We start from the raw sequence: 24,576 nt of genomic DNA on the forward strand, positions 1-24,576 counted from the left end.
GGTGATTATGTTTGGAGACAAGAGCTCAAATACAGCCCAGATAATGGAGCAGGATGGCTGGGCAACCTTTCCTAATTAGATCAGTGGCCACTTCCCAAATCTCAAGTGGTTCATCCTGGGAGCAGGGGGTGAAAATAATCACTCAGATCGGAATTAAGAGGAATGTACCTGAAGACTGGATTCCCGGCCATGGTGCGCTCGCACCCCCCCCTTCCCCCCCCTCCCCCCCCCAACCAACAGGAAGCAAGGAGTGAGCTTGCTGCTTCAGCTGAAAAGTGTCCTAGGCGAGAGGACCAACAGCGTGGTGGAGGTCCTTTTGAACACGGCTGCTAAAGTCACTTTGCTTTATTAAATCGTTTTTTTGTGACTTCCACTGACAGAGATACAAAATAAAAATAGAAATAGGCCCCGGCAAGGGGCTACAAGGCTGGCCCTGTGTGACCCCCACTGCAGCTTCCCAAGAGTTGCCAAGGGAGAGAGAAGGGATCAGCTGGCAGTACCGTGGAGAGGAAAGCAGAGCCTGGGTTGAAGCTTTTAGGTCCCACATAACCTGTGCTCCAACCTTCACCTTCCCAGATTCAACTGTGCCACACCTGTGAAGCAGTGCAGAGGATAAACCCTCCCTGCCCAGTCACTCAAGTCCATAAATCAAGGAGGGCTGCACTGCAAGCTGAGTCCAGGGATTATTTCTCAGTTTAGGGGCTGCTGGTAACAGGGTATGGATGGAAACTGTAGATGGGGAGTTGGGAGAGCGACAGGGACAGCAGGGGAGATGCTGCTCTACTCCTCATCAGACCCAGATCCTGATTCTTCCGAGCTGGGAGGTGTGCTGGCCAGTTCTTCCTCTTCTTCAGAATCCTGTGGGAATACAGAGGGGACCATGGAGGTGAGGTTCACGCACCCAGTTGCCCAAAGCACCATTTCTTCCAAATGTCATACCCTTCCCAAGCCCACTGGCTCAGTCTTGCTCCCCCATCTCTTGCCCTCACATGAGGGTACTTGGAATATACATACTGATGTGCTTTCAAATACTATAATCCTCAATCCACTCAATTCCCAGGACGACCTCTACTCCAACATAGGGTTAAGGTCAGATCCTGGAACCCACAAGTGTTCCACTTCCTTGTGCACTGACTTCATCATCCTGCAAGATCCCATCAGCTGACATGATTCCCCCCTCACTACTCTGCCCCCATCAACTCCAAAATTTCCACGTAAGGAGAGAGTTCAGTTCAGAATATAGCCTCTCTCAACTTGCTCTCCTCTGGGACTTCTAAGACTTTTCCACCATGCGGCTTCCTCCTCCCCCCTCCCCACATTCCAACCTTTAATATGTTTTTTTCCCCTTAAAACATAAGCTCCTTGAGGGCAGGGTAACATCTTTTTTTTTCCTATTTGTATTCTTAGCACAATGCCTGGCTTACATAGTAAGCACATAAATACTTAATAACTGATTGTATCCCACCCTCAAGTCTTTCTGAGTTAATCCCATCCCCAAGGGCCTGGTAGACACCTCAGATAGCCCATGAGAAGCTCAAACTCAACAGGGTAAGACAGAACTTGTCTTCCCTTCCCTCCCCCAAAGCTTCTGAACTTCCCTGTCACAGTCAAGGGCACCACCATCCTTCGTCACCCATAGTGTTATCTCAGCACCTGTTGCCTCAAGTCTCTCCCCTCTCCAGCCCATCCTCCACAAAGCTGCCAAGGCAACTTTTCTGACTGTGTTCCCAGCTCAATGAGCTCCAGGATCATATAAAAATTCTTCTATTTGGTACTTAAAACCCTTCATAAACAAGCCCTTTCAAATATTTCCAATCTTCTGACTTTTCTTCCCTCCACATACTCTACACTCCAGCAAAGTTGGCCTACCACCAACAGGACACTACTCTCACTGCCTCTGGGCCTAGGCTGGTACCCAGGCCTGGAATTCTGATCCTGGCATCTTACTTTCTTTAGCTCAAACCCTGCCCTCTGCTTTCCAAAGCTGCTCCTGCCTTCCTGCCTCAGATCACCTTCCACCTGCTCTGTAGATACCTTATTTCTCTGCCACTTCTCTCATCTGAATGTCAGCTTTGAGGATAACAGACTCTCTTTATAACCTAGCTCTTACATCAAGGCTGGGCTCAGAGAGTCCAGGCTAACCAAAAACGTCCTCAGTGGGGCTCCAGACCCCATATGCCCCTCATGTGTCCTACCTCACTCCTCCTCCTCTTCTTTTTGCTCTTGTTTTCACCTGAAGAACTCTCATCACTTGACACAAATTCTCTGCTCTTGAAGCTCTCACTCAGTTGTTTGGATGAAGACTTGGACGAGCCTTTGGAAGGTGCAGATTTTTTCTCCACCTTCACCTTTCCCTTCTTCTTCTTCTTTGACTTATCCCTGTAGACAACATGACTTAAGACTGGAAGCTCCTACCACTCCTACAACTCCCACCACCCCTGGGGTCAAGTCCTAGGCATTCCCTTGCCCCTTCCAAAGGGAGCACAGAAGATCTTCTCCAAACCCCAGCCCTGCCTCCTGATTCCTAACACCTAAGTGCTTCACACAACAGTTTCTCTCCAGCAAGCAGCAACATTGCTACCTTATTCCCCTGCAACTTTTTTCCCCCAACCATCTCAGCTCCCAACTGGCTTCTTCAGGGTTATGATGATAGAAGGTGAAATATTTCACCCCAGTTCTACAATTTTCCTTGAGGATTGGCTCTGGATCCATCCTTTGTCCAAACATTCCCTAATCTCTTTTTACATGTGCCCACTGCCTATTTCCTGCCACCCTCTCCCAGCAAAATCTAAGTCCCCTGAGAGCAAGGGGTACGTCACCGGTTTAATCTTTGTACCCCCAACACCTCGAGGTGCACCTCACATAGAGACACAAGAAACACATGCTGGATTTGTACTTGTTGAAATACGGAGCCCAAAGCTCAAGAGGGATCCCCCCTGCATCAAGGCCATGTGAGGAATGTTACCCAACCTCTGAAACTTTCCTATGAGGGGGAAAGCAACTGACCTCCAAGAGATTCCCCTCCACAGACATAACAGTTTGGAAGTTTTCCCCTTCTTGGAGCCAAACTGCCTCTCTGAAACTTCCACTCACTGCTCCTGGTTCTGTCCTCGGGGCCAAATCTAATTTGCTCTCTTCACATTACTTAAATCAAGAGATCACTCTCCGCTCTCCTCCCTTCTGGCAGGCCACAGCAGCCTCACCACTGTATTCACCTCATCTGGGAACGCTTTGCCCAGTGCCCAGAGTCAATACTTACTTCCTGTAAGACGACTCAGCTCGGCCCCCTTCACTGTATTCCTTCATGGCTTTCTCATATTCCCTCTTGGCCTCCTCAGCCTTTCGGTCCCATTCCTACCATCCCACAAAAAAACACACATAAGTGACAGACAGCTGGTCCCTATTCACAAGATGAAATTCCCTTCCTTTCCCTGGTGATGTTTTCAGCTACCCACTATCTTCCCCACACTGCTTCATCACAACCCACCCAGGAAATGAATCCCCCCCCCCAACCCTACCCTGCTGACTCTGCCACTCCTTACCTCTTTCTTGTCTTTGCTCATCCCCTTCCAGATCTCTCCTGCTTTCTTAGAGAGATCAGTGATGCTGATGCCCGGGTGGTCGGACTTGATCTTTTCCCGACTAGCATTAAGCCACAACATGTAGGCAGACATGGGTCTCTTTGGGGCATTGGGATCTTTGCCCTTCTTACCCTAGAGGAGAAGGGGTAAGCCCAAGTGTGCTCATTCCCCCTGAACCCCCAAGCTGCACCATCTCCCTTGGGCTCCCACAGGGAGACACCTAAAGGAGAGACCATGGATAAGAGGTCCCTTTCCCTCCAATGGAAGTGCAGCTCCCGGGATGCAAAAAGGGCCTGGACCAACTGCACGCTCCCACAAGCTGATCCGAAGACTACCTGCCCCCCTACCCTCATTCTTGACCACAGACAAGAGCCTCTGTGGCGCCTGGGGGATTGGCAGTGCTCCCAACGATGGGCCTCACCTCCACAGGCTTCTTCCGGGACTTCCGCTCCTTGACCACCTTGGCTTTCTTGGCCAGTTTCTTCTTCTTTTCATCTCTGTCGCTGTCACCCTCATTACTAGAGGAGCTGGCAGAGGCATTGCTGTCAAACCTGGTGGGAAGAGAGGGCTTAGAAAGGAGAGAGGCCAAGAGGAAGCTCCCCTCTCCACCCCCACCCAGCCAGGACAGCTGAGCAGCCATAGAAAGTCATGAGGCTGAAAGCTCCTCATAGGCCTCTAACCTCCCTATCTGTATGGACAGGGCCTGCTCCCCAGTATCTGTGTAACCCAGGGAAAGTGACCTAGCCCATTCCCAAGACCTCAGTTAGCTGTCTGTAAAAAGAAGAAACTGGACTAGACAAAGTCCCTTCTCCCTTTAAATTCTCTGATTCTTTTCCAGATTGATGTATGGGGGCGGGGGGGGGGGGGGGGGGGGGGCAGGGAGGAAGCAGTAAATTGCAATGGGACCTTGCTCTCTTTATGGTCATGTCCTAACCCAACCTCCAACTTCCACACTCAGCCCTGACAGATCAACTAATTACTACTTCAGTCTCCTCATTTTAAAGACAGAGAAGCTGAGGACCACAGAGAGGTCATGATTTCCCAAATGTGTAGAGCGGTATTACACAGAAAAGCCAGGATTTGAACTCAGTTCCCCCAAACCCAGCCTTCTCTCCACTGCCCCCCAGCCTGGTCCCTTTTCAGAATAATTCCTTCACACCCAAATCCCAAACACGTGAGGTCCCTTCATGCTACTGGTCACTCGCTAGAGACTAGAACAAGGAACACGTAGACATCTGCTGAGCCCACGTCTGGCAATGCCCAACTCACTCCTCTGCAACGTCATCCTCCTCATCCCCAGGGTTGAATGACTCATCTGCAACCAAGCGAGAAGGTATGTTGGTACAGGCAGCCACACCATGCCCCAGCCCCAGCCCCAGGTCCTGCCCACTTGTCTCAGGCCCCCTTGTGTCAACCCAAGGCACTCACCAGTCTCGTCTCCTGAGTCATCACTGCTGTCATTGGCATTCTCCTCACGGATCTTGCCCTCTTCCTTCATCCGCTCCAGGTAGGCATCATGCTGATCTTCATCTGAGTCAGCATATTCATCATAGCTCGGATTAATGCCCTGGAAAAAGAAGAGGGAAGAGTAAGGACCAGGTCATCACCTCTTCCAAAGCTCTACACTCACTAGCACACTCAAGAGATTTCCCAGCATGCTTGTGAGTAAGATCAAGTGAAAAGCTCCCAGAAAAACCTAGTATCAAAACCTCCACACACAACTAACATGCAGGGCCTAGGGCCCGGGCATTTCCTGTCCTGAGTTAGAAAAGACTATGACTCTCCCAGCCCTGTGGAGGGCTCATGCTTGGTTAAGTAGGCTAAACCATAGCCATGCTGAGGAAACCTGCACCAGGAGGAAGGGGAAGAGGAGTCGCACGCACCTCTTTTTTCTATAAGGGTAAGGAGAGAAGAGAAAATGAAAAAGGTGCCAGATTGACCCTCACCCCTACCCCAGCACAAGAGATGTCAGGATAGCAGATGGTCCCAACCATATGAGTACCTCTTTCAATCCTCGGTTTTTTATATTGAGTTTCTTGGCATTCACAAAATCAAACAGCTTCCCATACTCCTCCCTGCAAGGAGAAATTAGAATCATACCAGCACTGGCTGGAGAGCCAAGGGAAGAAGGCCACAGGGTCATCAAACTTATGAGGTCATCTAATGTAATCCCACAGTGGACACTGCCAGTCCCAAGCTGCTCCCTTCCCCAAAAGTGCATCTTATCACCAATATGCTCTAGACTCTAGTCAATTTCACACCAAGCTCTCAGAAGAATGAAAACCATGGATTCCCACAAGAACAGAGGAGAGATAAACGATGGGTGTAAGTGGGCTGCAACTCGCCTCAATAACACCAGAAATGCAGAAAGTCACAGTAAGTGATGTCATTAAGAAAATGTACAACTGGAAATGAAGTGGGCCCCTGGAGAACAAGAAGGGATGGGAAGCCTGAGTGTTGCATTAAGTATTCATGAAAAAATTTTCAAAGGAAGACATCTATCAAGCTGTTTATTTATGGAAGTGGACAAGAATCTGAGAATGAAAAGGCATGGATGGGAAGTATCTTGTGCCAGTGGAGAGACTACCCATATCAATGAGAGCACAGACTCATCAAGGTTTAGAAGCAACACCAGGAAAAGGATGGGGTCGAGGAATGGGTATCAACCAGAGTAAACAGGAAAGATAGTGAAAGGGATACTCACCTCTCAATACTGCTGAAGGTATACTGTGTACCCTGCTTTGTCTCAATTTCAAAGTCGAAGGAGCGAGTAGTGGTAGTGCCACGGGCAAAATTGACAAAAGAGATCTCATCAAATCTAATATGCACAGGTGGCTTATGTACATAGATAAAACCCCGCTCCAATGGGTACAGCAGTCCAGAACTGGCCTTGTAGGAACAGGTGATGCACTGGGCCCCTGAGTGCCTGGCATGGGGGAAAGAAGAGTTGAGTCCATGACAGATGTTACCCAGATTCCAGAAAGGGCAAGATGTACAAATAGGGCACCTGTGGCTAACATAAGTGTATCCCCAATTATTTTTATTTTACTCCCCCATCAGAATGGAAGCTCTTTGAAGACAAGGATATTTATCATTTTTGCCTTGCTTTAGGTCCCTCGTTCTGGGAACAATACCTGGCACAAAACCATGTGGTAGTCACAATAACAGAGCAGGTATCTGACAACTAATTCGATGGAATCATCCACAGGGCATGGGGAAAAGAGGACCCACATACCCAGTATTAGAGGGCAACAAGTGGTGCCAACATTGGCATTCTAATTTATGGCACCTGTTTACAACATTCTTCTGTTAGAACTACTTATGAGGTGCCACAATCTTACGGATAAGAAAACTGATGCTCGGAAAGGTAGTGACCTGGCCAAGTCCCAGGCCTAGACCTCCCAACAACCCAGTGCTGGAAGTCAGAGGAGTCTTGTCACCCTCCCACCATCTCTGCATCTCACCCCTGGAAGTTGCCAGGCACCGTGATCTTGCGATTCACTAAGGCTTTCATGACGCGGCTAACCATCTCATAGAGAGACCCAGACATGTTCTTGGTAAGACGACCCTCAAAACGCTTCTCCACCTCATCCCTACAACCACAGAACATAACTAATCAGGCATTTCCTCATTACCATCAGTCTGCAAGAGGTCCTGACATGGCTCCCTAGCTTACTCATTCATGTTGAGGGTCAGTGAGATGTCCTCATCCTTGGAGAAGAGAAGGATCAGGAAGTGATAGCGGGTCTGGCCCTGTTTGATGGGTGGGTCTAGGCTGATCTGAGAAGGATAAGGACGACAGGGAGAAGGTCAAAGTAAAGACTCCGCAAACACTGGTTGATTGATCCCAGCAAGCCAGGGCCGGTAGAGGGCACAAACCCACCCAACTCCGATTCCAGTCCAAAACTGAGAAGAATTCGCTCATCTAGATCCCAGCACTCACCACAAAAAACATCTGGCGCTGGTCCTTGTGAGGTAGTAGGAAAAGTCGTAACACGGTGGTATATGGAATTTTGTAATCAAAGGTCTTGCCATGGAGGTGCAGGAAGGTGGGGTAGATGCGGATGTCATAACGACCTCTGGGTGTCAAGCACTGCAGCTCCCGGAAGATACAGATAGCATCTCCAGTGGCCTGGATCACATCTGCCTTAGAAAGCACGTTCTGGGCAAAAGCCTGAGAAAGGGCAAACCTGCAATCAGCGGCCAGTCCCTTTACCCTTACCAACCCGGACTGCTATCAGCCAGTCCTCAGTCCGCCCCAGCTCTCACCTCAACAGGGTCAACACCATCTTCTTGAGTGGGTGGCACATAGAAGCGCACCTCCATCAGGGAGACCTCTGCATCATCATTCTGGTGGAATTCTAGTGTGACCTCATTCTTGCCTGTGGTGCACTGGGACACGTTACTGAGAGGGATCTCAAAGACCGGTTGCTCGCCAATATCAAAAGACAGGAGCTGCCCTATGGAGGAACAATTGTACTATAAGTTCTGCTAAGATCTCTGATTTTCTGTCTCCCCTAAGTGCTCTGTTCTCTCAGGGCAATACTTGTTGGCTAAATGACTGAAAGTGGCAGAAGAGTCAGGGGTTAAAGCCAATCACAGACAGAAACTCTAAAACCTATTTGATATAGATCATATAACTAGGAATTCCTAATCATTCCCCCACAACTCCAAATCTCCTTCTGGACTCACCACCAAACTTTACTGTGCCCCAATTCCAGCCCTTCACACACAGGTCCTTCTCTACCAACTCCAAACGATAATGTGATTTGAAGAAATCTGACAGTTTCTCAAACTCCTGCAGGGGAGAGAAAAAATCCAATGAGCCTAGCTTAGTCCATCCCTGATATGCTCTGCTGAGAAAGAAATCAAGCTAGTTTATTCTCATACCTCCAATGTAACCTACAATGGAAAAAGTATACCCTACCATAAACTAAATAAAAACTTGCCCCTGGAGAACTGTACAAAGGGATGGAGTCAAGTAGGTAGAACCAATATAATAAAAATGACTTACCTAAATTAATTTATTCTGCATCATACCAATCAGACTACCAAGAGATTACTTTACAGAACTAGAAAAAAAATTAAATTAATCTGCAAAAATAAAAGGTGAGGAAGCTCAATGGGAATAATGAAAAAAAAGCGGAAAGCAGTAGAGCCTGGCAGTACTAAATAGAAAACTACACTACAAAGCAGTAATCATCAAAAACAAATTTAGTGCTGGTTAAGAAACAGAAAGGTAAATTGGTGGAGCAGATTAGGTTTTACAATATACGAAAGGAAACAAACCTAGCAGCCTAGTGCTTGACAATCCCAAAGACCCAAGCTATTGGACTAAGAACTCACAATGTAAAAAAAATGTTGGGAAAACTGAAAAGCAGTATAGTAGAAACAATGAGCACACCAGCTTCTCATACCACATACCAAGATACACTACAAATGGATACATAACTTAGACGTTAAGGAGGACATCACAAGTAAATTAGAAGAATAAGGAAGAAATTACCTTTTGGATCTATTGATTGGGGAAGTTATCTAAAGGTAGGGAAAAAGGATAAAAGAAGCAACAAGCGAGTACAGTGACAGAGTGGTGGACCTGGAATAAGGAAGACCTGAGTTCAAATCCAGCCTCAGATAATTATTATCTGTATGACCTAGGCAAGTTAGTGTGTCTGTGTGTGTGCGCGCGTGCGCATGCATCCTTCATTGTCAAAGAAGATCATGCCATCAGAGAAATAATGACATGACTTGTACTGGACTCTGTTTTTTGAGTGAGGGAGAGCTGTGCAGGTCACCAGCCTCACTTCTCCTCCAGAGCCATCTGAATCCAGTGACCAGATATTCATCAGGATGACTGGAGATGACCCAGGATGAGGCAATTGGGTTTAAGTGACTTGCCCAAGATCACACAACTAGAGAGTGTCAAGTGTCTGAGGTAAGATTTGAACTCGGGTCCTCCTGACTCTTGCACTGCACCACCTAGGCAAGTTACTTAATCCCTGACTGCCTCAGTTTCTACATCTATAACATGGAGATAATAATAGCACCTGGCCCCCCACTGCTGTTGTGAGGATAAAATGAGATAACATTTGTGAAGAGCTTTGCAAACCTTAAAGCACTGTGTAAATGCTAGCTTATCATTATAAAGGACAAACAAGACAAAATGGGCAATTTTGATTATATACAATTAAAAGGGTTTTGCACAAAACCAACACAGCTATAATAAAAAGGAAAATAAGTAACCAAGAAAAAAATCTTTACAACAAGCTTCACTAAGGGTCTCAATTCTAAGAAACACAGCAACTGATTCAAATTTATAATCAATCAATGAATAAACATTTATTAAATACCTACTATGTGCCAGGCACAGTGCTAAGAACTGGGGATCTAAAAAATGGCAAAAGATAGCTCCTGCCCTCAAGAAGCTCACAGTCTAACAAAGGAAACAATAAAGCCACTATCCAATAAATCCAATACATACAAACAAGCTATATACAGGATAAAGAGGAAATAATTAACAGGGGGAAGACATTACAATTAAAAAGTGTTTTGAAAGGTTCAAAATATGGGAATTTAGTTGAGACATAAAGGAAGTCAGGGGAAGCAGTATGCAGAGATGAGAAGGGAAAGCATCCCAAACATGTTAAGACAGTGAGAGAAAATGCCCAGATCCAAGAGATGGTATGTATGTTGTAGAACAGCTAGGAAGCCTGCATCATTGGACTAAAGAGTACATGCCAAGGAATAAGGAGTAAAAAGACTAGAAAGGCAGGGGAGGAATAGGTTTTCAAAGTGCCATTCTCCAAATGAAAAATGATCAAAGGATATAAGTAGGAAATTTTCAAGGAAAGAAATCCAAGTTATTTACAAGTATACTGAAGGCAAAAACTGATCCAGATCACTAATAATTAGAGAAATGAAAATTAAAGTAATTGTAAGACTCTACACCTATCAAATCAACAAAGTTGACAAAAAAGGAAAATGATAGATGTGGGTGAAGCTGTGAGAAAACAAGGCACATTAACGTACTGCAGATGGACATATGAACTGGTCCAGCTGATCTGGAAAGAAATCTGGAACCATTCCTAAAAATTAATTAAACTGCCCTTCCATATAGAGATTCTACTACTAGCCTATACCCCAGAGATGCAAGAAAGAGAAAAAAGGAGCTATCTATATCAGCTTGCTTTTTTTTTGTACTAGCAAACAAAGAACTGGAAACCAGGCTATACACCCATCAACTAAACAAATAATGGTACGTAAATGTAACAGAAATTAGTGTGCTGGAAGAAATGATGAAGTGGGATGGTTTCAGAGAACCTCAGGAAGATTTATGATGCAGAGGAAGCAGAACCATGAGAACATCAGAACACCACTGTAAAAACAAACAACTCTGAAAGCTGTAAGAACTCCAATCCATGCAAAGACCAATTATGATTCCAGAGGACCGAAGTTAAAGCATGTTTCTGACCTCCTACCAGTGAGCTGAAAAGTTTAACCTATTTTTGGGCATAGCTAACATAAGAATTTGTTTTGTTTGATTATGAATATTTGGTAATAAAGTTTCATTTTCCTTTATTTTCCCTCTCTGGGGGTAGGAAGAGAAAACTGACTAAAAAAAAAAAATAAAGATTGAGTTACTCAGGCAAGGACAAAAGACGAAAAAACTAATCTGACAAATTCACATGCCCCTAAAACCAAAGAGAAGGTGATGGTCAAGCATCACTAAGAAGTCACACAGTACTGTCCCATGGCCCCTAGAGTTATACAATTATAGGATGACAAAGAGATTAGTTATATCTGGAAGGCAAAGAGAAGACATAGACGTATAAGACTGGCTGAGTAAGAACAGGCTCCAGTGCGATAGGAGAAAGAGCAAATCTCACCGATTCCCTGAAGCCATCATACTTATAGAAGTGTCCATTCTTGGTAAGAAGCTTGAGGCCATGGCCCAGAGCCACCCGTCTCCAGACACCTTCCGTCAGCTCCCCAGCCTGGATGTTGTCCACTTTGCCCGTCTTGCTGTTCTTAAAGATTATACCTTGTCGGCTCAACCGAAGACGACCATCATTCTGCAGGAGAAAAGGACCAGAACATTCAAAGATATCACATAAAACATGCTCTGGATTCCTGTTACTCTGACCCCCACTCTGACAGCAAGTTGCTCAGAAAACAAAGCAGATAAATTTGAGGCAGTATGGAATTGTGGCAAAAACATCAGACTGAGTCAGGAACCCTGTTTTTAGCCCAAGTTCTGCCACAATGACCTAGAACAAGCCAATTCTACTTTCTGGCCCTTAGTTTTTTCACCTGTAAAATGAGGGGTTGGACTAGGTAAGCTATAAGGGTCCTTTCCAGCTCTAAGAGACTATAATTCTACGTCTTCCCCATAATTATATTATCATCGTGCTAGTTAAAAACTAAAGAAAATACCGAGAAACCCACGAGCCTCAAAAACTATCAAGAGTGTCAGCCCCCCTGCGGAAAGAGATTATTCCCCTCTCCGTAGTCCTCGGGTCCGGGGTCTGGGGTCATTCCAATCCTCCCTCTCCTCTACCTAAAGTGCCCCTTCTTTCTTACCATAGAACCTTTCACCTCCTGGTAGATATCATTGAATTCCAAAGTCTCTGCCATGCTGACCCGGCCCCAGGAGCCCCAGCGCCAGACAACAGAAAACTAAGCAGAAGGACCCCCCCAGGAAGACGCTGGTTCCAAAGAGGTGAGCAGGTCAACAGAAGCCTACTGGGACCTGGAAACAAAGAGAAAGAGGGAAAGCGAGGAGGCAAATGAAAAGTGCGTGCCAGGCACAGCGAGTAGTTACATAGTTACTTAATAAAGGTTTGTAGGATCCCCTCCATCTCTCAGTAGGCAGGGAGAGATTAGAGGCAGGAGGGGGCGGAGGAGGGGGCTCACTGACGACCTCCCAGGAGAACCAGGACACTTTTGGTGGCTGTGGTCCCAATGCCCACGCCCGACACCGCGGGACCGGAGCAGGTGGACGTTGGACCAGTGCGGGTCAAAGCCCCGAGCCCCCCCCCTCCAGCTCCCCGTGGGGGCAGAGCCGGGGCTCCTGGCCTCTCGCGGCGCCCCCCCAGTGGCCCCCTCCTCCCCATCCCCCTTCCAGGACTTCCCCCGGAGGCGCCCCCAGCCCTCCCTCACGTGGCCCCTGGCCCCGGCTCCCCACCTAGGGACCCTCGAGTCCCCCTCTCCCAGGCTCTGGGTGGCCCCTCCCCTTCACGTCCCTCACCTGACTCCTCCCTCCCAACCAAGAGCCCCTTCTCCGAACCCCCCACCCTGTCTCTCCTCCCCTTGTTGATTCCTCTCTTCCCCCTCCCCTCTCCCCTCCCCCACCTCCGAGCCGCCCTCCCCCCAGGCTGGATGTTGGCGGCTCACCCCCTTCACTCCCGCCCCGCGCCTCACCTCCTCAACCCCGGGTTCCTGGGGGGCATGGATGTACACTCGGGGGTCTCGGGAGGGGAGGACTATGGGGAGGGGGGGGGTTCCAGGATCACAATCTTTTCCCGCGTGCGCAGCCCCGGCTCCCGCCACCGGAAGCGACGCTGCCATAGAGAGGACGAGCGGGCTAGAGGGGACCCCGCAGTATCTCTGCTGGCCCGCCAAGACATCATAGAGAGGCTGGAGGACTGCGGGAGGGGGGCGGGGCCCGAGGCTCGGCGAGCGGTACCCAGACCTCGGACATGCGAGCTCGGCACCCTGCGGTGTCGTGTGTGTGTACGTGCGTGTGTGTCTATGTGTTGTGCGTGTGCCCCTGGGCTGTGTGCATGTGTGTGCGTGTGTCTATGTGTTGTGTATGTGTTGTTTGTGTGCTCCTGGGCTGTGTGCGTGTGTGTCTGTGTGTTGTGTGTGCGCGCGCGTGTGTTGTGTGTGTGTCTATGTCTGTGTCTGTACGTACTTGTGTTTGTACTCGTGAGTGTGTGTGTACATGTGTGTGAGTTGTATGTGTGCCCCTGGGCTGTGTGCGTGTGTGTCTGTGTGTTGTGTGTGCGCGCGCGTGTGTTGTGTGTGTGCTCCTGGGCTGTGTGCGTGTGTATGCGCGTTTGTGTTGTGTGTGTCTATGTCTGTGTCTGTACGTACTTGTGTTTGTACTCGTGAGTGTGTGTGTACATGTGTGTGAGTTGTATGTGTGCCCCTGGGCTGTGTGCGTGTGTGTCTGTGTGTTGTGTGTGCGCGCGCGTGTGTTTTGTGTGTGCTCCTGGGCTGTGTGCGTGTGTATGCGCGCTTGTGTTGTGTGTGTCTATGTCTGTGTCTGTACGTACTTGTGTTTGTACCCGTGAGTGCGTGTGTCTGTGTCTGTGGGTGTGTGCCCCTGGGCTGTGTGCGTGCCTGCAGGTGCGTGGCTGCACAGGCTTCCTGGCCCGTTGGGCACAGCTGTGTGGCCCCCCCCAGACCTGGAGCAGGACGCATTCGGCTCCCACCTTGTGCCCTCCACGCGTGGGGCTTTGAGCGAGGCCCTTCCCCATCCCCTTCTGTGAAACCAAGGGGAGTCTCCGGGTTATCAAAGTTCCTCCCAGTTCTGAGTCCTAGGGTTCCTAGAGTGATGCCCTGGGATGAGGAGGCCCTCACCCCCCCCCCAAATTCCCCGCTCACTAGAGATCCCCAAGAAGAGCCCTAATACGTTGCAGGCACAATTCTTCGGGTATGGATGGGGATCAGCCCTGACTGCGAATCTGGGACTGTCCATTGGACAGCGGCCCCGCCCCCACCCGCTAACGGGGTGAGAGGCTCGGAACTAGCTAGGCAACCAGAGCGCAAGATTCAGATCCATCCTGTCCAAACTCTCTTTCCGCCTCATTTTCCGCCCCATATGAAGAAACTGAGGCTGAGAAAGGGACAAGGGATTCTCCAAGCCTATGCGGTGAGTTAGCCACAGGCTTCCCAGCACCCCATACCGTGGGACTGTAGCTTTTAAAGGTACAGACCTGCTGTCTATCCTCACAACCCCGCCCCTCCCACAATCACAAGGCTTATTCTCATAGAAAGAGACAAGCAAACAGATTTCAGTGTCGGGTTCAGTCTCCGGTGTCAGGTTCACAGTGGAGCCAGAACTGATTTGGCAGCTCTCTGAGATGGCAGAAGCCAGAAGCAATCCCTTTTCCAGCAGTCCTGGGTACAATTCATAACCATTCCTTCCTAGGGCAAGACAGGGAGGGGTCTTAGGAAATTGTCAGAGGGTACCGAGATAAATGCTTTCCACCAGACGTGTAGCTGCAAGTGCTAGAACCTCATCACCCTAATGCGTATGGCATGCCTACAGTGCTTTGAGGTATCCAAAGACCCATGTAAGCTGTTGTTGTTGAGTCATGTCTGACTCTTTATGACCCCATTTGAGATTTTCTTGGCAAAGATACTGGACTGGTTTGCCATTTCTTTCTCGAATTCATTTGACAGATGAGGAAACCGAGGCAAACAGGGTGAAGTGACTTGCCCAAGGTCACCTAGTTGAGAAACATCACAGCAGGCATTCGAACTCAGGTCCCCACACTTCAAATCCAGTGTCCTTTACTTATAGACAGGATGTAGGACTCCAGGAATGGGACTACTCCCCAAAATTCAAATCATGGGACACCTCTGGGAATAATGGTTCACATTTATACAGCCCTCTAATGTTTGCAAAATCCTTCCCCAACAAGCTGCCTAGGTTGGTAGAACAATGTGAATATCATTTACATTTTAGAGAGAAGGTAGGTGTGAGACCCCGTTGCCGTTGTTGTTTTTTTATATATTTCCCCCAACTACATGTTAAAACATTTTTAACATTCTTTTTAAATTTTGAGTTCCAAATTTTACCTCTCCCTGAGATATAGGTTATACATGTGTGATCATGTAAAATGTTACCATACTAGTCATTTTGTACAAGAGTCAAGTGAGAGAAAAAGTGAAAAATAGCACACTTCAGTCTGTATTCAAACGCAATCATTTCTTTCTCTGGAGACAAATAGTATGCTTCATCATTTGTCCTTTGGGGTTGTTTTGGATCATTGTATTGCTAAGAACATCTAAGTTATTCACAGTTCATCATCATACGGTATTGCTGTTATTGTGTACAACACTCTCCTGGTTCTGTTCACTTCCCTTTGCATCAGTTCGTGTAAGTCTTTCCAGGTTTTTCTGAAATCATCCTGCTTGTCATTTCTTATAGCACAATAATATTCCATCACAATCATTTACCACAACTTGTTTAGCTATTTCTAAATTGCTGGGCATCCCTTCGATTTCCAATTCTTAGCCACCACAAAAGAGAGCTGCTATGAACTTTTTTTGTACAAATAGGTCCTTTTCCCTTTTTTTCAACACAAACATTGAAATGAGTAAAAATAAAGCAACAAGGTACCTATCGAACTTCTATTCCTTGTTCTTTTCTTAACAAAATATTTGTTTTCCATAGGAGCTAGGTGGTGCAGTAGATAGAATGCTGGACCTGGAGTCAGGAAGACCCATATTCTAACTGACCTCAGACATTTACTATTTGTGTGATCCTGGACAAGTCACTTAACCAATATCTGCCTTAGTTTCTTCATTTGTAAAACAAGAATAATGCTATCACCTACTCATTGTAAGGCTCAATAAAATATTTGTAAAGCATTTGCTATGTAAATGCTAGCTATTATTTCCTTGATTTACAACTCAACAGGATAGTAACAAAATGGTTCTATTTTTCATGTTCCTCTTCTGCACTTTGTTTTCTTCTGTGAATTAAAAAAAAAAATATGTCTTTATTCATTTTTCATTTTCCTTATTGACTTGTCATGGTCACTGAGCTAAGGGTCAGAAATGAGATTCTGCTCCTGGCCTCCTGACTGCAAATCCAACCAGCTTTCCACTGTATTAATAGCAAGACGATTTTTAGGGTTAGTGAATTAAGTATCAGAGCCAACTTTCATTCCCCCAAGAAAATCATCTTGTTTTTTCCTTCAGAAGCTGCCTGTTTCTGTCTCTTAGAAAATTAAATTAAATATTTTCTGCCTCTCTGCTCTTGGCACAGAAATAAATTGGGTATAGTGTTGTATTGTTGGGGTTTTTTTGGCTTTGTTGAAAAGGAGAATTCACTCTGATCTGGTAGGCTAAAATGTCAGTTATAAAGACAAAATGCAGCACTAAAACATTTTTTAAGAACTATTAAATGTGTTATCAGAAACAGCACTAACCATAAATACATAAATCTAAACTTGCTTACTTCTTTACATTTAAATAACTCATTTCAATGCATTACAATGTTATTATTTCAGTCCTTCCCTCCTAAGTTCCCATCATGATCTGTCCATTCTTTCTCATGTCCTCCTCCTCATATCATTATAGTCTGTGTGGACACCATTGCTCTGCATATTTTCTCACTGTATTATTTCATAACAATTTCTCTGTTTCTCACACATAACTATAATTGGATTATAGTATTGTATTGCATGAATATACCACAATTTGTTCAACCCAGGGGAGGATTAATCACAGGATCATTGGATTTCCAGCTGTAATGAACTTTATAGGTTATTTAGTTCAGCAATTTTAGAGATGAGAATGAGACTCAGAAAGTTTAAGGAACTTTTCCAAGGTCACTCAGATACTAAGGAGGCAGAAGTGGGGCAAGAGCCAGGTCTCCACAGAATCATAGAACCTCAGAGTTGGAAGGAACCTCAGATGCCATCAAATACTACTACTACCTGAACAGGAATCCCCTTGGCTACACAGGAAGTAGCCTGATGTGGTGAAAAAATCAGTGAATGAGGATGTAAGTGTGAATCCCAACCCTGCCAGTTACAACCTGTGGGATCCAGGGCAAATCATTTCATCTCCTTGGGCTTCTGTGACTTAATCTATAAGATAAGTGAAGTAGCTAGGTCGATATCACTGCCTCCTGAGGTCACCCAAGTTTTTCTTACATCAAGCCTAAATCTGTCTCCCTGCAAATTCCATCCATTGGTGCTTCTACCATTCTTTGGGACCATGTAACACCAGTCTCATCCTCCTACTTGATGAGATATGTCTCTTTAGACACATATTTAAAGCTTTTGCCATCCCTACCCCAATCTTCTCGTGGCTAATCATTCTAAATTCCCTCACTTAACCAGTCTCCAGGCCCCCTGAGGTCCTTACCATTCTCCTCAGGACATCCTGCAACTTGTCAATAGTTCATCTAAAATGTGCTATCTCAGATGTAGTTCGATCTGGGCAGAACAAGTCAGGATTATTAACTGTGTCATTCTGGAACTCAGAACACATTCTGAGATCATATTAGCTTTTTGGGGGGCTTATACCACTGGCTCTCACCCAGGTTGTGGTCCCTAAAGCTCCTCCCCAGAGGTTTTTTAGGAAGTTGTGATGGTAATCAAAATGCTTTGCTTTAGTATAATCAGGTTCCTCTGATTGAATCTTACCTTTATCAGTCAAGAGTCTTTACAAGGAGTAAAGTACAGAAACTAGAGTTTCTTTAACTAGAAACAAGTGTATATATTTGTATTGTTAATTATTTTAATGTGATTAAAGATCTTTCTCACCCACTGATGGGCCTGCCCATTGTGGGAAGCTTGATTAGGGGAGTCCCTGATTGTAGGAGGGTCCCAAATACCTTTTGTTTTTTCTATTGAGGCACTGGGTCAAAGGGTTGTGATGCTCTCTGGCTCTAAAAAAAAGTTTAAATACTCTGAGTTAAGGTTTTACTTTGGGGCTTAGTTTTTGGTAAGAAGGTTTGAGTGCCAGATGAGAACTCTGGGAAGCCTCTAAGAAGTCCTGGCTTTGACGACCCAGATGTCATGCTTCCCTTACTGGTAACAATGGTCAGACAGTTGGAGTCCAATTGTCTGTTGAATTCAGGCAGAGGAAGCCATGTCTGTTTATCTTTTGATTTCTCTGTATTTTCTTCAAAATTCAGGGTGCCGATTCCCTGAACTAACTGAATGATATATGTACTTGGTTAAAGGAATGATACATGTGCTTGATGAATGTGATTGTTAACCCCTCAAAAATTGCCTTTTGTTTTATGAATGCAGATCTAAGAATCTGTGATAACAGGTCCCCCTGTGTATGTTGGGGTGCTTACTGATACAGAAGTTCCCCACCCTATCTTGTACTATACTTCCAAAATTGGTTTCCAATACAGATGTAGAACTTTACATTTATCCTAATTCAATTTCTTCTCATCAGATTCTGACTAGCAGGACATTAGCATCTTTTTTAGAATCTGATATCCAATATGTAAGTTATCCCTTCCACATTTTAGTTGTATAAATGCCATCGAAATAAATATGTTGTCCACGACAGGGAAAAGCTCAGATCCCTAAGGAGCTCCACTAGAGAACTCCCTGAAAGTGGATATTGACCCATTCATAAATATTCTTTGGGTCTGACCATTAAAATAAGAGCTTCTCTCATCTTGTAGATCCTCTTTAATCCTCCATGTTGGTAAGGGCTTCACCATCATGTCTTTCTTTATCATCAGTGCCTGAATTGCAAACTGGTGACTGCTCTACACTAAATGTATCTCCCTTGCCATCCCCTCACTTATCTTAGGTTGCAAGTCCCTGTTAATTAAGAATCTATTCCTTCCCACTCAAGTATCTCATTCCTTGGCAGAGAATATAAGCAAAATTCGATTTGAGTAGTTCTCCCTTAGCTCTGTTATCCATTATCATCATCTGAGTTAATGCTTATCCCTTTTTTGATATTCCCCATATCCCTAAAATAGCTTAAAAAGCCTTTTGTCTTGTCCTTTGTATTTATCATCATCCTTGGATCATTCTGACCTTTTGTGCTCTGGACACTCTTCCTACACATTCAGTCCAGTCATTTGTATTTATCCCTCATTACCTGTCCTTACTCCTATGTCCTGTTCAGATCTTTTTAAAAATCTAAGTTGATCAGAGAATTCCCCATGTACCCACATCTTGTCTCTTTAGGTAGCACCTCCTTTTCGTCCAGGTTACAATTGTGTTTTTGTTTCATTGCCTCCTTGTACTTGATTCCCTGCTCTACCCTATTTATTACCTATTCTTTACACATTTGTGTATAGATGTCATATTTTGTTCTTGCTTCATTGCATTCTTCTTGGGCGTACTTAAACTACTTGGTCTCCTGTCTTCTGTTAATATTTCTCCTATATCATACCTTCTACTCACTGTGATGTCTGGTCAGTCAGATCTATGCAAAGTTTTCGACCTTCCCTTCCATTTTCAGCTTGAAGCTTGCCTGATAGGTTCTAGAAAACTGCAGATACATACATTTTTACTGTACCTCATTAGGTACACTCTATCGCTGGCCAGGAGCCCACCCTTCCTATATTGTAAGCCAAAGTTCAGAAACAAAGATGTTATTCTCAGACAAAATTGCGTTATTCAGTCAGCCATTTCCCAAATCCAGACCTAACTTCTATTCACAATGGCACCTGTGCCCCTGTATTTTGGGGGGGCAAGTTCTTGTCCAGGAGTCCATAATCCATAGCAATATTCTTTGGTTTCTTTCTGATATGCTTTAACATTAAGATAAAGAAGCCACAGGGGAGAGAGTGGAGATCATTAGTTGTATTTAGAGTTTTGGGGAGATGAGGTATGTAGAACAAGATAAAAAGCATGAAACATTCATTAATTCATTCAACAGATATTAATTAAACACATATTATGTGCAACCCACTGTGCTAAATACTTGGGGGAGATGTAAAGATAAATTAGACATACTCTCTGTCCTCATAATGGTGATGAGAACCCAGTGCTGGGATGCTGGGAGGCTTTGGAGGTAGGAGAGAGAGTGAAGCTGCCAAGGATGGAGCAGAGGCACCATACAGTGTAGATAAATCAGAAGCCCCAGGGGGCCAGGACCATCAATTCCGAATCCAGGATTGGAGATACTTCAGAACCCACCCACCCCCACCCCCACCCCAGTGACATCACTTGAGGGGGGTGGAGATCGAACAAAAAGAGGGGTCCCCGCCCTGGGCTCTAAACAGCTTGAGTGGCCAGGGAGCTGAGACAGGGCTAAGTGGTAGAGTTTCCTGGCTTAAAGAGCTTCCTGCCCCCCTGAACTGCTCCCTCATTAAACTCCCCTTTTTACTATCTCCTTCACCCTCTCTGCCCTGAGACCTTCATTCTGCAGGGGGTTGTTCTCAGTCTGTGATTCAGGGGCAGCTGCTTCTGACTTCTCCCCATCAGCTTCTGAGCTTTCTCAGTATGAACTGCATCTCAGACTTCTTCACCTATGAGACCACCAAGTCAGTAGTGGTGAAGAGTTGGACCATTGGGATCATCAATCGAGCTGTGCAGCTTCTCATCATCTCTTACTTTGTGGGGTGAGTATGTGCTCCCAACCTAGTGGCGTGAGGGCAACTCCATCCCTACTAATTTAGGGAGGGGTGCTCTTCCATCTCTCCTCTCTTCACCCCATTGTTTCGCTTCATCTTTCAAGGTTTCTCCTCTTTTAGGAGGGAGGCTATTCATCCCAGGAGACTGATTCTGAAAGAACACGTCTCATACTCAATTTGGAGCCTTGCATGCTTTTTCTTGTTCCCCTTCTCTGGGGCTAGAGTTCATATTCGTGTCTTGTCTTATTCCTTCCTTATCTCCTGTGCCAGGAAATAGACACAAATCCCAAAACTCCTGCACAGGAAGAAAAAGTCCTTCATAAATGGGAAGTAGGGAGGAGCACCCAAGCCTGTCCCAAAGCCAGGTCATAATGTCAGAAGAGAAGACAGCAAGAAAATGAGGTGTGGATGGGGAGGATCCAGAGCTGAAAATGGAGAAGAAAGGGTTCTAAATAGAGATTCTCTAGTAAGAAGCAAAAATGAAGAGAAAGCTGATGGAAGGAAGGTAAACTGGGGGTGAGGGTGAGAATGAGGAGGAACAGAGGTGTGTTAAAGAATTCGGGCATTCTTTGCCCTTGTCTGGGAGCTCCTGGAGAGGAGAGTTGCCCCCTGGGGAAGACATGCCCTAGGGCACACAGGCATAATAGCCATTAGACAGAGGCAGAGTTGCTAAGAGGTGGAGGAGGGAGGCTGGGTTGAGAGGCAGTTCCTACAGTTATTCTGTTCCTCTATTTAGTCCTTAGGAAACAGGAAATTATCATCCATATCAAAAAAGCATCCATCTCATGTGTGCTCATCCCCATATCCTGAGAGGAGTGATGGCAGAGTTCTGATCGATTCCCCTTTGGGAGATTCAAGGTCACAGGGAGGCAACCCCACCCCATGCTAAAGGGCTCCTGGCAGACTGTCTGCCATCCACCTGCTCCACAGGGCCACCGCGGTATAAAAATCACAAGCTAATCTCCGAAGAGGTCCCTTTCAAGCTGGGTGATTGTACATCTCAGACTAGACCCTTCATCTTTGGGAGATGAGGAGAGGGGGAGGGTACCTGATAAAATGAACCGATGTCAAAGGAGAAGAGGAAAAGGCACATGGGGTTGTGTGTAATCCTATATGTTCAGAAGGTTGAAGGGATGCATGTTGAGGCATCTCAGTATGTAAGGACAGGTGTGTGTGTGTGTGTGTGTGTGTGTGTGTGTGTGTGTGTCAGAGAGAGAGAGAGAGAGAGAGAGAGAGAGAGAGAGAGAGAGCATTTCCAAACATGAGTGCATATGAGTATGTATGACAAACTCTGCTCCTCCATGGAAGGGAGGTGGTAGGTGTACTGGCGTGTGTGTGTGTCTGTGTGTGTGTATGTGTGTAACAGGGCTACTACTACTAAACTGGGGGAGGGGAGAGAACTGGGCTGAGTGTATTGATGTAACTGGAACAGGCTGCCCCATGGGGATGCCAGAGATGGATGGGGTTTGATGTGGAGATGTCAGAACACCTCCCCCTCAAGGAAGAAGCCAGAGGAAGGCCAGCTGACCTCTAGCCCTTAAAAGAGGATGATGGAGAAAGGAAGGGAAGAGCCAGAATCTGGGAGCATGAAGCAGCTAGGTGGATCAATGGATACAGCACTGAACTTGGAGTCAGGAGGAACTAAGCTCACATCTTGCTTTGGCCAGGGGTGAGGAACCTGCAGCCTCAAGGCTACATGTGCCTCTCTATGTAAAAGTGATTAGCAAACTTTAAAGCATTATACAAATCTTGGCTACTATTATAAGGATGGGGAGGGGAAAGAGTAGGAAAGACAAAGTGGTCAGGGAGGGCATTTGTTTCTGCCCTCAAACAAAGATTAGGACTTGACTCCAAAGATGAGGTGAATCAATTGACAAGCCTGGTCCTTCTAGTAAGTACTTAGAGTGTCAGCCATGTGGTTAATAGATCAGACTTAGAGTCATGGGTTCAAGGTCTGCCTCTGACACATACTGGCAGTGTAATCACAGTCCTAGCATTAGAGGCAGCTCTCCAAGTTATTGAAGACTCACTAACCTGAATCAGGGGAAGGAATTTACATACCTGGAATTCCCAACACCCTGATCTTCTCCAAGGGAGTGTCAGATAATTGAAAGACAAATGACAATCTCTGGACCTCAGTTCTCATCTATTAAATGGGGATAGGGAGCAGTTTAGAGAAGATGATCTCTAAGCAGCCTTTCAGCTCCAAATCTTATACTATAACATGGCTATGTGGCATTCCTCCCATTATTCAAATTTAAGCTGCCTAAAAGGAATTTCATGGTCATTCTATCCCCTCACCAGGGAGCTCTTCTCTCCTTTTTTCTTTTTTTTGGGGAGATGTCCTCAATTTCCCCAGTGTGAAGGACTTCAACATAGAAACTCCATTCACTGGGGAAGCTAAGCAACTCTCAACATAACTTATAGCCTTTACAGAGTTCCCTGAACCCCTAGGAAGTTAAATGGCTTGTCCATGGTCACCCAGTCAACACATATCAGGGATGGGATTTGGACTGTTGCTAAGACTGATTCTCTGCATCCCTCTGAGGCTGACCCTCTGCTATGCACACAGTAGGCACTTAATAAACAAATGGCTGAATAACTGAATGAATGAGCTCCCTGGAAACTGCCTAGCACATAGTTCAGCATCTCAAGAGTTTTTCTGATCCATTTGATGGAGAATTTTCCATGTGTAGCTAGCCATAGCTGGCATTCATCCAGTGTCATACAGTTTACAAAGTGCTTTACATATATGCTATCTCATTTTATCCTCACAACAACGCTGAGAGCTAAGTGCTATTATTATTATTTCCTATTTTCAAAGAAGGAAACCGAGGCAGACAGAGGTGGAATGATTTGCCCAGGGTCACACAGCATGCTGAACCCAGGTTTGAGCTCAGGTTGACCTGACTCCAGATCCAACGTTCTCTCAGGGTGCCACCTAGTGGCAAAGCTGCCCACATGTCTACAGGTGTCACTCAGACTAACTCCAACCCTCAAGTCCACCTCATTCACCAATATAAGCCCTGATTTAAGTCCTTTACCCGGCTGGCTCTTTCCTTCCCCGTTTCATTTTCTGTATTCTCTGGCTTGCCTTGTGTTCCAGCTTTTCTTCTCCCAGCTTCCACTCTTTCTTTCTTCCCAGACCCAGGCTCCCTAATACATTCTCCCAAGCCCCCTAAGATCCACACTGGGAAAGGGATAGGAGTGTGCTGAGTAGCCTATCATGGGCTACTTCCTGCATACCCATCTGCCAAAGAGCTGCCACTGGCCTTCCACTGCATAAATAATAAACCAGGAACATGAGAATAAAATATTAAGTCAGTACAGTGGGGGAATTTCCAATAACTCTATACTCAGGCCTGCACCATCTCATTGCCTTTGGCTTTAAGGCACAGGATCAGTCTCTCTGCCCTGGAAATGAAACATCCCCAGCTTTGGAGCTGCCTGGCTGGCATCGTGGGTCCCTGTGGGCCCATTAAAAGTCTTCTGTTTGTTATTTAACAGCTAGCTAGCGATGGCAACTGGCCTTGAGCACTAAGGCTCCCTTTCCATATACTCCTCTGGGTCATTTTGAAGCACCCCAGAGGTAGAGGGCTGTGAAAGCGATTGGTTAATTACAACTCAATGTCCTTAGGCTCTTTCTCCTGAAATATGGTGATGCCAGGGAGACCCTGTTAGACAGCAAAGAGA

At 46.0% G+C, this 24,576-nt stretch overlaps 2 protein-coding genes across 2 annotated transcripts in view; one reads left to right on the forward strand and one right to left on the reverse strand.

The window, feature by feature from the left end:
* Positions 1 to 330: 330 nt before the first annotated feature.
* SSRP1 (structure specific recognition protein 1) lies at positions 331 to 13,159 on the reverse strand. The gene is made up of 17 exons (XM_072638631.1): positions 13,002 to 13,159; positions 12,162 to 12,330; positions 11,468 to 11,653; positions 8,274 to 8,379; positions 7,851 to 8,041; positions 7,525 to 7,755; positions 7,258 to 7,361; positions 7,046 to 7,174; positions 6,286 to 6,507; positions 5,584 to 5,656; positions 5,010 to 5,148; positions 4,851 to 4,896; positions 4,003 to 4,132; positions 3,543 to 3,713; positions 3,260 to 3,354; positions 2,196 to 2,379; positions 331 to 858 (listed from the first exon to the last, which is right to left on the reverse strand). The coding sequence occupies exons 2-17, from the start codon at positions 12,213 to 12,215 to the stop codon at positions 781 to 783; spliced, it is 2,139 nt and encodes a 712-aa protein (XP_072494732.1). The 5' UTR covers positions 12,216 to 12,330; positions 13,002 to 13,159; the 3' UTR covers positions 331 to 780.
* A 7,395-nt stretch (positions 13,160 to 20,554) lies between these two features.
* P2RX3 (purinergic receptor P2X 3) overlaps positions 20,555 to 24,576 on the forward strand; it is a 35,832-nt gene continuing 31,810 nt past the window's right edge. The window contains exon 1 of the mRNA XM_072638236.1: positions 20,555 to 20,871. Within this exon, the coding sequence (XP_072494337.1) occupies positions 20,753 to 20,871 (119 nt within the window). The 5' untranslated portion in view covers positions 20,555 to 20,752. The remainder of the gene's footprint in view (positions 20,872 to 24,576) is intronic.

The sequence above is a fragment of the Notamacropus eugenii genome, chromosome 2 (genome assembly GCF_028372415.1).
Source record: "Notamacropus eugenii isolate mMacEug1 chromosome 2, mMacEug1.pri_v2, whole genome shotgun sequence".
NCBI lineage: Eukaryota > Metazoa > Chordata > Mammalia > Diprotodontia > Macropodidae > Notamacropus > Notamacropus eugenii.

What these genes read in the sequence shown, in the direction of transcription:
- SSRP1 (XM_072638631.1), bottom strand. Translation starts at nt 12,215, where the DNA reads ATGGCAGAGACTTTGGAATTCAATGATATCTACCAGGAGGTGAAAGGT. An exon ending in AGGAGGTGAAAGGTTCTATG is followed by an intron (nt 11,654 to 12,161) that starts GTAAGAAAGAAG and finishes TTTCTCCTGCAG; the next exon opens with AATGATGGTCGTCTTCGGTT. An exon ending in GTGCCTGGCAACTTCCAGGG is followed by an intron (nt 6,508 to 7,045) that starts GTGAGATGCAGA and finishes CCCCCATGCCAG; the next exon opens with GCACTCAGGGGCCCAGTGCA.